This window comes from Elephas maximus, chromosome 16, assembly GCF_024166365.1.
Source record: "Elephas maximus indicus isolate mEleMax1 chromosome 16, mEleMax1 primary haplotype, whole genome shotgun sequence".
Lineage (NCBI taxonomy): Eukaryota > Metazoa > Chordata > Mammalia > Proboscidea > Elephantidae > Elephas > Elephas maximus.
In genome coordinates, this window is record NC_064834.1 from 43,719,500 (window position 1) to 43,735,064 (window position 15,565).

At 37.1% G+C, this 15,565-nt stretch overlaps 1 protein-coding gene across 2 annotated transcripts in view; it reads right to left on the reverse strand.

Annotated features, from left to right (window-relative positions):
- Positions 1-15,565, reverse strand: part of IDE (insulin degrading enzyme) — a 113,820-nt gene that overhangs the window by 40,165 nt on the left and 58,090 nt on the right. For both annotated transcript variants that reach the window (XM_049855715.1, XM_049855714.1), the window contains exons 5-11: positions 10,864-10,986; positions 6,210-6,322; positions 4,377-4,539; positions 3,410-3,502; positions 2,869-2,960; positions 1,732-1,812; positions 51-154 (exon numbers count right to left, since the gene is read on the reverse strand). In XM_049855715.1, coding sequence (XP_049711672.1) covers positions 51-154; positions 1,732-1,812; positions 2,869-2,960; positions 3,410-3,502; positions 4,377-4,539; positions 6,210-6,322; positions 10,864-10,986 — 769 coding nt within the window. The remainder of the gene's footprint in view (positions 1-50; positions 155-1,731; positions 1,813-2,868; positions 2,961-3,409; positions 3,503-4,376; positions 4,540-6,209; positions 6,323-10,863; positions 10,987-15,565) is intronic.

The window sequence follows — 15,565 nt, forward strand, 5'->3', positions numbered from 1 at the left end:
GCATTACTGAAAATTGAGTATGTAACAATAAAATCTGTAGGGTAACTCACCGAACATTTTCTGGTCTGAGCTTATCGAGAACCATCTCTATTAAATCAGGTCTAAATTCTTCCAGCAAATATTCAGCTGTGAGCACTTCTTCTAGGGGATAATACTTTTTAAAAGGAAAAAAAATAAATAAATTTTGCAAGCCTACTAGAGAATTTAATATTTATTAAAGCAAACAGATCTTTTAACACATTAAATCCATTATTTTATTTCCCCTCTTCCTTTCAGTTAAATTTTACTCCACTGAAAAAATGTCTATAGTCCTGAATCTTTTCTCTTTCCTACCCAAAACTTTAAGCACTTTCATTTTGTAGAATGATTTTGGAGTTAATCCCCAAATACATCTCCATCAGAGAGAGAAAAACCACATTTCTTTCAGGGAAAAATATGAGTAATATTCCTGGCTAGAAACCGAGTGCTTCTTAATGAGGAAGATTTGATGGCGGAATACTGACACCTACGGGATTTTTAATATAAAGACCTGCACTTCTTTATGAACAGAATTTCCTCTCTAATATCTACAAAGGAAATCAGACAACCATTTAGAAAACTGTTGTGGAGAAAAATAATTTATATTTTCAGCTAGAGTAGAAAAATAATGTAGAAAATGCTTTTCAGTAAGAGCAACTTCCAATAAACAGGAAAAGACTCACCGATACAGTCAATATAACGTTTAATGAATACCCACTCTGTGCAAAGCACTGTCCTAGGTACTGCGGCAACAATGGTAGATAAAACGGATAAAGTCCCTGTTCTCCAAAGGGCTTACATTCTAATTGAGAGGGGAAGCAGGCAATAAACAACAAACACTGTAATTTTTAGTTAGTGATAGGTGCTATAAAGAAAGTAAAAGAGAAGCATGGGATTATTTCATATAGGGAGGCTTGGGAAGAACTCTCTGAGAACGAGACATCTGAGTGGAGACCCAAATGAAAAGAAGAACCTGGCCATGCAAAGATCAGGGGGAAGAGTGCTCCAGGTAGAGAAAACTGCAAATGTAAAAGCCCTAAGAGGGAGGAACAAACTCAAAGCTTCAAGATTAGACAAAGAGCAGTAAAGCTGGAGTGGAAAAGGAGAGAGAAATGTGGCCTGGGGAGCAGTATGAAATGCAGTTAAACAGGTAAGTTAGAGCCAGATCACCCTGTAGGCAAGGGTAAAGTTTTGGATTTTATTCCAACTCTGATGGGAAAGCACTAGAGAATTTTAAGCAGAGAAGTGAAACAATCTGATTTTAGTTTTCAAAAGACCACTGAAGCTAAAAAAAATAAACTGTAATGGGGGGCAAGCAGGAAAACAGGGGTCCTAGGAAGAGGCTATTATGGCAGTCCCAGCAAGAAACGATGGTAGCTGGGACTAGGGTGGAAGCAATGGAGATGGAGACAAATAGATGATGTATAGCCTTCACACAGGGAATGCTCGATTCATTGTTGAATTGAAAGATATTAAAAGTCAATAAGCAAAATGCCTAAGTAATAAAAAAAAAAATTACAGATAATTTTCAGGATGATGAAAATTAAGATTTTAAACATGTCTTGACATCAGAGTTTGCCCAGTTGCTACAGAGTCTAAGGTTTTATGCTGCAGCTTTGATTTTTATCATTCATGTGGTACTGAAAGTAATACATGCAGGACAACTGAAATACTCTACACACCAACGTACACAGTTAAATAACAACAACTTACATGCAATATTCCTGCAATCTTAGATGTATAGCCCCGTGGCCTTTCCTTATCTTTAAATCTAAAAGCAACAGCATTCAAGTCCTAAAACAGAAAGTCAATCCAATTAGACATAAATCCAATATTTAGAAACACTTCTTTTAGTATTTGGTTTGTACTATTGACTTTCTACTCCATATTTAACTTATCACATGTTCTGAAAAACTGTCTATGCTTGATTTAGAAATGTACAGAACACAGAATGAAGGTTTCTTACTGCATAAAACTCAACCCACTAACCTAGCTTAAAACCAAAGGCAAAACAGGTAACAATTTTGAACAACAATAACAAAGAATATGATTCTATACCCTAAATTGTTGAAACTACTAGTCAAATAATCAGGGAAACTGTGGGGGAGAATCATCTGAGACCTAACAGTTTCATAGATGATGATTTCGGTGACCCATTCAGGGAACTGCACCCAGATCAGAAGTTATTGTCACAATTTTCACAAGCGGAGCTTACACCTTTCAGCATATACCTAAGTAAAGACAATGTCTCACATACTAACATATATTTCAGAATCCTGATATGCCTTAAACATAAACTATGTATCTTGAAAATTCTTTTAAAAGAAGCCCTTCGAACTTTGAAAGAACACCTTTTGTTTTATGCAAAAAAAAAAAAAAAAAGATAGCCAGGTTTTTCCGCACATGCCATAATAAACTCACTTTTAAAAACATAATCATATATAAAACAATTCACCATTCCTCTGAGAGGCTGCCATGGGCTTTTATCACCAGGTCTGAAAACGACATAGCTCATGCAGCTTTCAGGCAGGAGGTAACATAAGACCTGATACACATCAGCTCAAGAAATTGCTGGGTTTCTTCTGAGGGATGGAAAGGCAATCCAACGTCTTCCTTTTTCTGTCCTAAAAAAAGGCTACATGATGCCTTAACCCTTAATTGCACCCCAGGTAGCCAATCAGGCTAGTACAACTACGCCTCAATAATAGTGTTATTATATATGATAAAATTTTAGAATTTAGATTTTTTAAAAACTTAGAAATTTTAACTGGGTCTTAAATTTAAATTAATCCACATATTTGTTTTTGAAAAATAGATTCCTTAAGAAAATTTTTGGTGAAAAAAAGGTACCTTGCACTCTTGGAAAACCCATTCTTGAGGTCCTTCCGCACGTAACTTCTGAATGTATTGAAACATGTGCAAAATTATATCTTCAACATGTACTGGAAAAAAGGGGCACACTTAAAAACCATTCAGTCCTTGAATCCTTCAAAGCAGTGAGCTCACTCCTAAGGTAAAGTCAGGTAAGTAGAAGATGGTCCCTCTTAGAAAATGAAGTCCTCGCCTCCCTGAGGCTGCTTTCAGGTGTCCCGCACACATGGCCCTCTGGGCTCAGGGATATGTGACAGAAGGGGCTTTAGGACAGTGAATGAGCAGAGGAGAAGCTAAGTACACATTTTATAAGCGCAGCATAACTATCAGTTGTTAAGGGTGGGAAATCATCCGTGAAGTGAAGGCCAAGTTATACACAAAAAATGCAATGGATAAGTGTATGAATTTAAGTGCTTACAGCTTTTCAACATAAAACAGACCAACAGCATAAAGAGGTTTAAAAAAAAAAAAAATCATAAGAAGTCAATTTTCATTTAAAAACAAAAAGGTCAATACTTACATAATCCTTCCTCAGTCAAGTCCACATTAATGATAAAAAACATAAAACCTCGGGCTCCTTCCTTCTGCCCACCAACAAGAGTATTTACCCAGCCTGCAATATTCAAAGGAAATCAACATGTTTGCTTGTGTGGTTTCTTAAGACAACGAATTTTTTTAAATAAAGTCATACTATATGTTCCCAAAGATCAGAATGGACCTCTTGCAGCAAAGACAAAAAAAAAAATCAGTTCAGAAAAGCAGTTTCAGACACTGCAGAAGGCTCATGGGCTTTTTGGGCTGGGGACTTTCCTTAAGACTCCTCAAATCAGTTCCCAAATCAAGAGTGGACTATGTGCTTGAGTGTTATGCCAAAGCAGAGAGTCTGAGTTGAGAGTAGCCTTAGGAAATTACCTATTGAACAGAACCTAGTACAATAAAACCTGTGAAAGCCAGAGCCTGTGTAAGGTGGAAACCTGCCAGAGAAGGAAAACTCAAATATTTTCCACTGAAATACTGAAGCGGTAATACTCTACCCTGTCAAAGGCCGGAAACTTGCGAGACCTGGAAAAACATGGCAGTCCTGTTGAGTTCAGGTTCGCACAGGTTTCACTGTACAGTATACCCTTTTGTGTTAATGAATAAGCATAGGCAGGTAAATAAAGTGTATTACATCTTACTTCACACAGATGGTAAAGAATATCCAATGTGAGCTTTTACTTTCTAACCTCTTTCTTATTTTAAACATGCACCACAATTATCTTCTGAAATATCTAAGCTTTGCTGCTCAATATTGAAGGGTAAAACAAATTATGAAAAACACTAAAAAGCAAAAGTACACTAACAACCACCATCTCACTGTACCATTAACCCAAACAATCTCATCTAAAAAGGTTCCTTTACAGGAAAATATTTAGGAGCAAATGAGAGCCAGAATGAAAAGATGTGGTGGGGCACTACCTTCAGAAGCGGGTGCCCAAGAGACTTACCCTTTGATTTAAGTTCTGATAACAGACTTCCAGGACCTTCATGCCCAATGAGATGACCAAGATAATGGCCAGGATTTGATTTGTAGTATTTCTGAAGATCAGGTATGGGAAATGTCACATAGAGATTTCTAATATCCTTAATGGGTACTACTTTGTAAAGTTGCTGGGGGGGAAAATCACAAAAGATTAGCTATATATAACTCCTACTGAATAATATACTTACTAATTATGGAGAATACTGATTTTCATGGAAAAATCTCAAAATACAGGCGAGAATCTATTGTCTGAGAAAATCATACCAATCACCAAGAAATAAATGGCCCAGGTTCTTTCTTAGTGGAATTTTATTACAGTTGGTATGCAGCCCACGTTTGGTTCCACGGACCACGCAACTAAGTAGTACTGGATGCTAGCCTTCTGGCATCAGATGATAGCTTCTAGAGTCTGCCAAAGCTAGAGCTACCAAAACTACCTCTTGCATGGAATGATCAGAACATATTGATATTTTTTTTGTGGTACACGGAACGAGGGATATCATTGCTGATATCAGATGGATCTTGGCTGAAAGCAGTAAATACCAGAAACATGTTTACCTGTGGTTTTACCGACTATGCAAAGGCATTCGACTATGTGGATCAAAACAAATTATGGATAACATTGTGAGGAATGGAAACTCCAGAACACTTAACTGTCCTCATAAGGAACCTGTACATAGATCAAGAGGCAGTCATTCCAACAGAGTAAGGGGATACTATATAGTTTAAAATCAGGAAAGGTGTGCGTCAGGGTTGTATCCTTTCACGATATTTATTCAATCTGTATGCTGAGTACATAATCCAAGAAGCTGGACCATACAAAGAAGAACGAAGCATCACGATTGAAGAAGAATCATTAACAACCTGTGATATGCAAATGACACAACCTCACCTGCTGAAAGTTAAGATGACTTGAAGCACTTATGGATGAAGATAAGGATAAACAGCCTTCAATACAGATTACACCTCAACATAAAGAAAAACAATCTCCACAACTAGACCAATTAACAACGTCCCAATAAATGGAGAAAAGACTGAAGTTGTCAAGGATTTCATTTTACTTGTATCCACAATCAATGACCATGGAAGCAGCAGTCAAGAAATCAAACGACATATTGCATTGGGCAAATCTGCTGCATAAAACCTCTTTAAAGTGTCCAAAACAAAGATGTCACCTTGAGGACTAAGTTGTGCCTGACCCAAGCCATGGTATTTTCAATTGCCTTATATGCATGCAAAAGCTGGAAAATGAATACGGAATAGCGAAGAAGAACTGACACCTCTGAACTGTGGTGTTGGCAAAGAATATTAAATACACCATGGACTGCCAAAAGAATGAACAAATCTGTGTTGGAGGAAGTACAGCCGGAATGCTCCTTAGAAGCAAGAATGGCGAGACTTCATCTTATGTACTTTGGACATGTTACCAGAAGGGACCAGACTCTGGAGAAGGACATCAGGCTTGGCAAAGAAGAAGGTCAGCAAAAAAGAGGAAGACCCTCAGTGAGACGGACTGACACAATGGCTGCAACAGTGGGCTCAAACAGCAACGATTTTGAGGATGGCATACAACTGGGCAGTGTTTCATTCTGCTATGATTTGGAACCAATTCAACAGCACATAACAATGACATGTCCCTAATAAATGTGAAAGTGATTTGATTCAATTCTCCAACAAATATTAAAAACTATGCATATGATGAAACCTCTAAAATGTTTCATGTAGTCTCTGGTAAACCAGGTATACATCATATGTCCATAAATTAAAAAAAGAAGATACCAAAAATACATGCACTTACTTTAAGATGCTCATCTTGGAAAGGGTGTTCGGGAAATTCTGGCAATGGGACGTTTTTGTTCTCTACTTCAGAAAATAACTTTACCACCAAATTAGTCAAGTCATCTAAGGATTCTACAAGAAAACAGACATTGAAAACAGGGCTTAAACTAATTATAATACATGGCAGGTAGTATTTAAGACATTAAACTCTCCTTTTAAAAAATCTTAGCACTATTAAAAGGAAAACCTGGAATTTTTTGAAACTACATCTGATAAAGTTGAAGTACTCACTTAAATCCTTCAAGTACGTACACAATTTCTAAAGCTGCTGAGCAATATCAACAGTGATTATACCTCACACATGTCTAGCCTTTCATAGTTTAAAACACTGTTTCAAGAATATTATCTTGCAATACATTTAAAACAAATATTAGAACCAATAATAATCAGTTACATTTGGAAAACTGATTTTAGTAGGATTCCCAACAGGCACATACTGAACTATTAACAGATTGATTGTAACATTCACCTTACAAAATACACACAATGATTGATTTTGTGGGGGAATACTGTAAAGTTGTGAAAGGAACACTGTAACCCAACCCAAAGGACTTGGATTCTAACCCCAGCTTCACCAATTAGCTATGTCAGCCAATTACTTGGACAATCTGTTAAACCACTCCAGGTTCTCGAAAACAAGGAAATTGGGTAAAATGATGACAAGCCTCTCCCAGTCTAACATGATTTTGTATCATAATGTGCCAAAGTCACTCAAAGACTTGCAATAGTTGACACAATTATATGGTCACTTAAAATGGTGCTCTTATATGTTTTCAGGTACATATACTCTTTAATAGTTATACTTGCAGAAGTTTGCAGAGATATGTATGTACAAAGCTCACTACAGTGCTGTTTATAACATAAAAAACTGGAAATGACCTAAACATCTATTAACCTAAAGATGTTATGAAACATCCGCACACTGGAATTTAACGAAGCCAGTAAGGAGACAAGGAAAAGATCTGTATGTGCTGATATGAAAATATCTCAAAGCTCTATTAAGTGAAAACTGTAAGTCACAGAACAATGCATGTAGTACAATCTCATTTAATTTTTTAAAAAAAGATATAACATATTACGTGGGCACATCAACAAAATTCTACTTTTGAAAGTACCATAAGAAATGGCTTAAGGTGACTATCTTTGAGAAGGGGACATGGCAATTGTAAAATGGAGTGAGGAAGAGCTTATTTCTCATTTTATACCTCTCTGTGTAGATGAATTTTTTTTCCATGTGCATGTATTACTACTATTCTAAAATGAAAATATACAAAAAAGGTTATCTTTTTATAAACAACTACTCACCTTAACTTTGCCCCCTAAAAAATAGGTTATTTATAAATGATATAAACATTCATTACTTGTTACTGTTAGTAAGAATTTGAATCAAATAAGAAATTTCCCTTGATATCCTATGACCCATTTTGAACTCTTCCCATAAACTCTCTAGACAGTATTTAATCATTATTTGAAAAGTACCTTTATGTCATATGAAATTCTCTTTAAAGTCTGCAAATGTTGGCATTTGCACTGAATAAAGTACACCTATTTTTACCTCAATTTTCTGACATGTATGAAGGACCCCAAAATGTCCAGAGCCAAATAAAAGGCTGACCAGTGGCTGCCTGTTACACGGCACGTGAACTCAGAACGGAGCGGTTATATTTGCAGAGAAGTCAGAGATATCTTTATGTACAGATCGGATGTATGATAAAGAAATAAGGCGGGCAGTCAACAAAGGCTTTTCAACCTAAAGTAGTGATGACAGCCAGACCCTTTAGAGCAAAGTTCTACCAGGTGCGCCTTTCTTCTTGGGTATTTCTAACCTAGAAGCATAAGTTATATTGTCGCTTTTAAACGGTGGGGCAGTTGAACAATACTGCACAGTCTGTCTTTCCTACTAAACTGTGAGCTACCAGGTAACTAGAAACTGAGTCTCATTTTCCTTTCACCAGTGGTTGGCAATCCCAATGTCTGTAACTTCATAGTACCTACTTACCAAGTGCTCAAGTAATGAGTGCTGCCACAAGCAGAGGGATGACTCACAGAGGAGAATAGGGAAAAAAAATGTTTGTCCCCTTGAGATAGAGATCCTTCGCCATGGTTACTCTTCCCTCCTCCCCCTCCAGAAGAGGGAGTCAATTATCTATCAACCTTCTAACAGCTCCTGTTTCCTCCTCATACCTAGACTACAAAGACACCTCTCTCAGGACCCCTCATAAGCCTGCTGAGCTCAGCACAGGAAGTCAGTCACACTGTGAGAGGATGAGTTTAGGGAACTGAAACATCTCTTACTTCTTTCAGACACTTATTCTGTCACTTCCACTAAATCATGAAGGCAGGTTTGTGTTGATTCATCTATCGCCATTATTACTTGTCAAATAACTGTATTAAAATCATGCGTTTTATCTCAAATATGACATAGACAAAAATAGAGTTTAGGAATCTACTCCTAGAACTGGGTTCTAAACACAAAGTGATATTTAACATTCTATACCTAGGCTGCAGGTAACATTCAAACCTAGGCTGTCAGACTCCAGAGTGTGACTTCTTAACTATTAACTATATTATTAAATTCCTAATACATGTTTTTCCATTTTTCTTTATGTCTATAACATATGTCTATTAAGATTTTTTGTAAATTCCAAAATGGGAGCATCTAGCACATAGTTGTTTTAGAATGCTTTTGATTTCTATTAAACATATTAAAAATATTTTGCCATATTAAAATACTGTCATAAAATTGCTTATTCATTCAATATATATTTACCAAGCGCCTACGATGTACTAAAAACTAACCCAGGCACTAGAGATAGAGCAGTGAACAAAACAAAGTTTCTGTATTTAAATAACTTACATTCTGGTAGGGTAGACAATAATAAACAAACATATTTAATATCTCAGATGGTGATAAATGTTATAAAGAAAAATAAATCAGGTAAGATAGAGAGTAGGAGAACAACGCAATTTTCTGTGAGATATAACAGTTATAATATCACTATTTAACCAATCTTCTTTTAACGGACATTTAAATTGTTTCTAACTTTTCACTAGTACCTACTATACTGAAAGAAACCTGTCTGAACAACTCTGATTATTCCATTAGGCTGTATTTCTAGAAGCAGAAATATATATGTACCTTTAAAGAGTGATGGGTCTCGTTAAACAGCGCTAGAAAAACGAGAGCAAATCACACCACCACCACCACCAACACAAAACGGCATGACCCCCTTTCATTGTGGGTCAAACAAAACAAAAACAAAAGCCAAACTACAGTAATTTAATAGGGGGAAACAAAATATTATCATTGGTTAATTTGCATTTTTTAAATCAAGTTTTTGTTGTTTATGTTTCAAGTGGTTTTTCCAGCTTATCATTATCTGCCTTTTAACTGTCTCCAGTTTTTGAATTGTTACAAGGTCAAATCTATCAACCTTTTCCTTTACCTTTTCTTCCCTTGCTTTTAGATGGTTAGAGCATCTACTACTAATTTATTTCTCTTCTGGTTTTCACTTAAAATCACCTAAACTTCTTTCTGGACATGGAAAAATAAAGCAAAATCTCCCTTTGCATATTTTCAAACAAAATGACCATTCAAAGTCTCTGAGCAGAGAAATGGCCATTCCTTAATCCTTCTTCAAATACTCTGAAAAAGACAAAACGAAAAACTTAAGGTGAAGGGAAGGACAATACTCAATACATGGAAGGTCAGCTCAACTGGACTGGACTGGACCAAAAGCAAAGAAGTTTCCGGGATAAAATGAATGCTTCAAAGGTCAGCGGAGCAAGGGCGGGGGTTTGGGGACCATGGTTTAAGGGGACTTCTAAGTCAATTGGCAAAATAATTCTATTATGAAAACATTCTGCATCCCACTTTGAAATGTGGCGTCTGGGGTCTTAAATGCTAACAAGCGGCCATCTAAGATGCATCAATTGGTCTCAACCCACCAGGAGCAAAGGAGAATGAAGAACACCAAGGTCACACGATAACTAAGAGCCCAAGAGACAGAAAGGGCCACATGAACCAGAGATCTATATCATCCTGAGACCAGAAGAACTAGTTGGTGGCCGGCCACAACTGCTGACTGCCCTGACAGGGAGCACAACAGAGAACCCCTGAGGGGGCAGGAGATCAGTGGGATGCAGACCCCAAATTCTCACAAAAAGACCATACTTAATGGTCTGACTGAGACTAGAGGAATCCCAGTGGTCATGGTCCCCAAACCTTCTGTTGGCCCAGGACAGGAACCATTCCCGAAGACAACTCATCAGACATGAAAGGGACTGGACAGTGGGTGGGAGAGAGATGCTGATGAAGAGTGAGCTATTTATATCAGGTGGACACTTGGGACTGTGCTGGCATCTCCTGTCTGGAGGGGGGATGGGAGGATGGAGAGAGTTGGAAGCTGGCAAAATTGTCACGAAAGGAGAAACTGGAAGGGCTGACTCATTAGGGGGAGAGCAAGTGGGAGTACAGAGTAAGGTGTATATAAACTCATATGTGACAGTCTGACTTGATTTGTAGACGTTCACTTGAAGCTCAATAAAAGTTAATAAAAAAAAAATGAAAAACTTAGATTATTCAATTCTATGAAATTTTTAAGGATTCTTACCTCGACCCAAAACACAAATAGCCATTAAGTTGGACGAATAATAAGTAGAATGGAATTTCAGTAGTTCTTGCCTTACATCGATGCCTTCTTGGTTTGGTCTAGTCTCTAGAGTATATTTGTTACCTGAGAGAGAGGAAAAAGCATTTAACAAAAAAGCAAAAAATGTGGATTTTAAAGTTTTGTAATTGTTACAGTCATTGGTATAAGATGAACTTTAAAAAAAGTTCGAACCAACACATATTATTAGTCAAAAATGCTTGAACACAAGCAGGATAAATGGAATAGCATAGTATAAACTAATAACAGTTTAAATGATAGTTTTCCCTAAAGAACTTGAAGGGCTTTATAAAAAATTATACTTAAGATCCCTGTGAGATTGTTGGTATTACGAGCACTTACAAGACAAAATGAGATCCACATGCCCCCATTCATACTTATTTTTAATTTTCAATTCCCTATGTGCTCTATAATTAACTGAACAGAATCACTGAAGGAGCTTTTTGGAACTTGCCAAGTTACCTCTGAAAAGAAAGTTACTGTTCTTGGCTGAGTCATTACATTTGTGATGTAAAGTCTCACGGATTTGATCTAGACTGGTAAAAATAGGATAAAATGCTATTTTTATAAATTGCAAATGATAATATATATATAGTATACTACTCTTCTAATATTTTAATACCTAATTCAGTTAGGGTAAAATACGCATGTTAAAAACAAATAGGTAAAACCTCTAAATGCTACCTTTCTAATAAAGACTTCGCAATTTAGGGACTGGGAGATGAAATTCCAAGATTAGTGTCTCTCCAAAAATGGCATCTTGACTGAAAATATCCAAAGATCCTGGAATAAATAACTTTCAATACTGGTCCTGCTTACACTAATAAATGGGCTCTTTCATCTGCAAAGATAAACCTGTAGTACAACACATTTTTGATGTAGTTTATTTTTCTTTTTCCTTGTATTTTTAAATGGCTTAATGATTAGCCTTACTTTACTACATTAGATAGATGTCTACAGAAAGCCACCAGATGGCGTTCTCAGACCCAAACTTTAGCCACTTAGTGCTGGATAGTACTGAGCCAAGATTCATATCCCCAAAACACTTGAATCAACAGATCTAGTGACAATGACATTACAGAATGTGCAAGACACAGCGTAGGAAGTGCTCACTCACCTTTAACCAGTCAGAAAGCAATCAGTTGTATTCACACTCGTTGTAAGTAGTCTACTACTTTCCAGGTTCTTAACTAGTCCGCTCAATTTCTTACTAAAGATCCAGTTCAATTCCAGACTTGCTCTACCTGAGGTCCTGAAACATCTCCTCACTCTACCTGAGGGGTTCAGGTGCTGTCTGAAGTATCCAGAGCCCCAACTCCTCAAGGAAAAAAAGGCCTTTTGCCAGGGAATTGTTTGAAGTTCTCTCATATCAAGGTGAAATTTGAGTGCCTCCGATTTCTACTAAATGAAGATTCTAAAACCTCAGCTTCTGAAAGACTTGTTCTTCAGAGCTTTCTTAGTCCTTCACAATGCCAAGCTCAGACTTCTACAATGTGTGAACTAAGAGGGACACGATGGGACACCCAAGTTCACAGAAAATTTTCTTTCAACACAACAGGCCATAAATGTCACAAGTGTGAGATGAAGATCTGATTTTCAGTCTAAATGTGATCTGATTTGCCTATTCACAATCTGGTCAATAACCTGGTTTAGAGGGAAAAAAATCTCAGTTCAAAGCTTGCAAAGACGAAGATCATGGCCTCTATACAGAACTTAAGATTCTTTCAGGTTGACCAGCTCTAGCTCAGTCAGCCTTGTATTTGATGTTCCTGAATATTTTACCATTCCAATTGCTACCCTTTATCTTTACCTGCATTTCAAACAGAGATAAAGCAAGAATATACCATCACCCGAAACACACACAGATACGGATCACTGGCAATGCTATATTAAAATGAGCCAAAGGAACACAATTGAATACTAAACACCAAAAAAAAAAAAAGAATAATCCATCATTATGCATAGCAGTATGGGTAGATCTCGCAATCTTAAGGTTGAATGAAAGAAGCCAGACCCAAAAAAGTATACATTTATATAAAGCATAAAAACAGGCAAAACTAATCTGGGTTCCTGGCAGTCAGAATAAACGGTACTTGTCATTGGGTGAATAGTGGCTGCAAAGGAGCACAAAGAGGGCTAGTGAGGTGCCGGTCATGTTCTGTTTCTTGACTGGGTATTGGTTCCATGGGTATGCTCAATTTTTGAAAATTCATTGAACTACACATTAGTAATACTGATACATTCATTCAATGGATTCTTCAAATAGCAAAAGAAAAAAAAAAAACTTTACCAGAGTCATACACACTTTTCTGTGTATTTATTATATTTCAACAAAAAGTTAAAAGAAAAACTAGCCAAAGAAGCCACAGCCAACAGCAACCTGGTTCATCTAAAACAATCTAATGATGCTGGCTCTCTAGCCAAATTGCTAAAAGGGTCCTCAATCACACTGTCTGAGGAGTGGCTTCTAGCCACAAATGGATACCTTTCTATGAATCCACGTAGTCCTTTCTTAGCTGTCCACACGTGGTAACGGCACGGAGTTGTAGCCCACTCAGGAACACAGCACAGAATGACAGTCCCACATGCACGCAAGCTCCTGAATTAGAAGAAGGAAGGGGTTCTCCACTGTGACTATCCTGGGGCAGGGTAGTCAGTTCTCAACACTATACTAACGAAGAAACAATGGATACTAAAACCCTTAAAAACCTGTTGCTGAGTTGATACCAACTCATAGCCACCCTATAGGACAGAGCAGAACTGCTCCACAGGGTTTCCAAGGAGCGCCTGACGGATTCGAACTGCCGGCCATTTGGTTAGCAGCCATAGCTCTTAACCACTATGCCACCAGGATGTCAACAATGGATACTAGCTAGGTACAAATGAGTCAGAGTCAGGCCTGCTATTAAGTTTAACCCTTTAGAAGTAAACCCTTTAGTAAGAGTTTACTAAAAACAGGAAGGCTAGTGAAGTTTTATTTTCTCTGTTCTATTTATCTTTTAGTAGAAGGTCTCAGGAAATAGTTAGATGAGATGAAAGGAAAAGCAGGACATAATGCGTGAAATTCAATAATTAGTTCCTAAATTACTGAGCCAACTCTGTTACCATCACTACCATGATCCCTGGGTATAGAGTGCAGAGGAGCAGGCATGGGCTTTGGTGCTGACAAAGCTATCACCTAATCCAAGGTCAACCATCTTATCTTAGGCCCACCCTCCTATCCTAACATTGGTAGGTTTACACCAAAGTAGAAAAATAATAATAATATATAGGTATATATACTAAAAAGCACAAAACTAATTTTTAACATCAATAAAAAGAATGGCAAAAATCTGAAAGTCTGATGACACCAAGTGTTGTTTAGGATATGGAAAAATGAGAACTCAAAGACACTGCTTGAGGAAGTGTAAGCTGAATCAATCACTGTAACAATCTGGCAATATGTATCAGCTCTTTGGGAGAAGACATGGAGATCTGCTTTCATAAAGCTTACAGCCTAGGAAGGCTATGGGGCAGTTATATACTCTGTCACATGGGGCTGCTCTGAGTAGAAATCAACTCAACAGCATCTAATGACAGTGTTTCTGAAGATGTACGTATCATACAACACAGCGATTCTACTGTGTACACAGGCTCTAGAGAACTCTGTGTACAAGAAGACATGCACAAGAATGCTCACAGGAGCACTATTCCATTAACAGCAAATAGATAAATAGTGGTACATTCATTAAATGGATTTTTCAAATTGCAGCAAAAGTTAAAAAAAAAATTATGAGAGACACACTCACCGATATGGATAACTCTCACAAATACAATGTTGAATTAAAAAAAATATAAGCGGCAGAGATTACAACAATAAAATACCATTTCTATGAAAATTAAAAACGTATAAAATTATGGTACATACTGCTTAGGGATAAATATATAACAAGGAAAAGTTTTTTTTTTTAAGAGCATGGAAATGATAATCACCAACCTTTAGAGAGTGGCTATCTCTTGGGAGCAGGGAGAAAAACGCATTGGAGAACTATACACCAGATACTCAAACTGTATTTGCAATGTCGTTTCTTTAAGCAGGATGATCCAGAATAATTTAGCAAATGTACTGATCTTTTTGTATGACAAATATTTCATAATAAATCTGTAAAAATTTTAAGGTATTTAGTACAATATCTGGAGCCCTGGTGGCACAATGGTTAAGAGCTTGGCTGCTAACCAAAATGTGGGCAGTTTGAATCCACCAGGTGCTCCTTGGAAAGCCTAAGGAGTAGCGCTACTCTGTCCTATGGGTCGCTTTGACTCGGAATCAACTGAACCGCAATGGGTTTGGTTTTGGTTTTGGTTTATATCTGACATAGAGCAGAAAATAAACAGCAGCTACTGTTGTTTTGATCTGAATTATAAGAGGGACTCACGGCTTCTGAGTATATCATCACACAAAAAAGGGAAAAAAAGGTACTGTAGCTCTAAAAGTAGAGCAGGAAGCTCAGTAAATGATCCAGATGACTTTTCCCAGCTAATAATCCACAAGCGGAGAACAACACGAATATGGCTGGGATAACAAATACGATTTTAGTTTCTAGACACATACTGTCCTAATTTAGTGCTAATTCAGCTGGGTTACTTATATCAAATTAAAATGCTG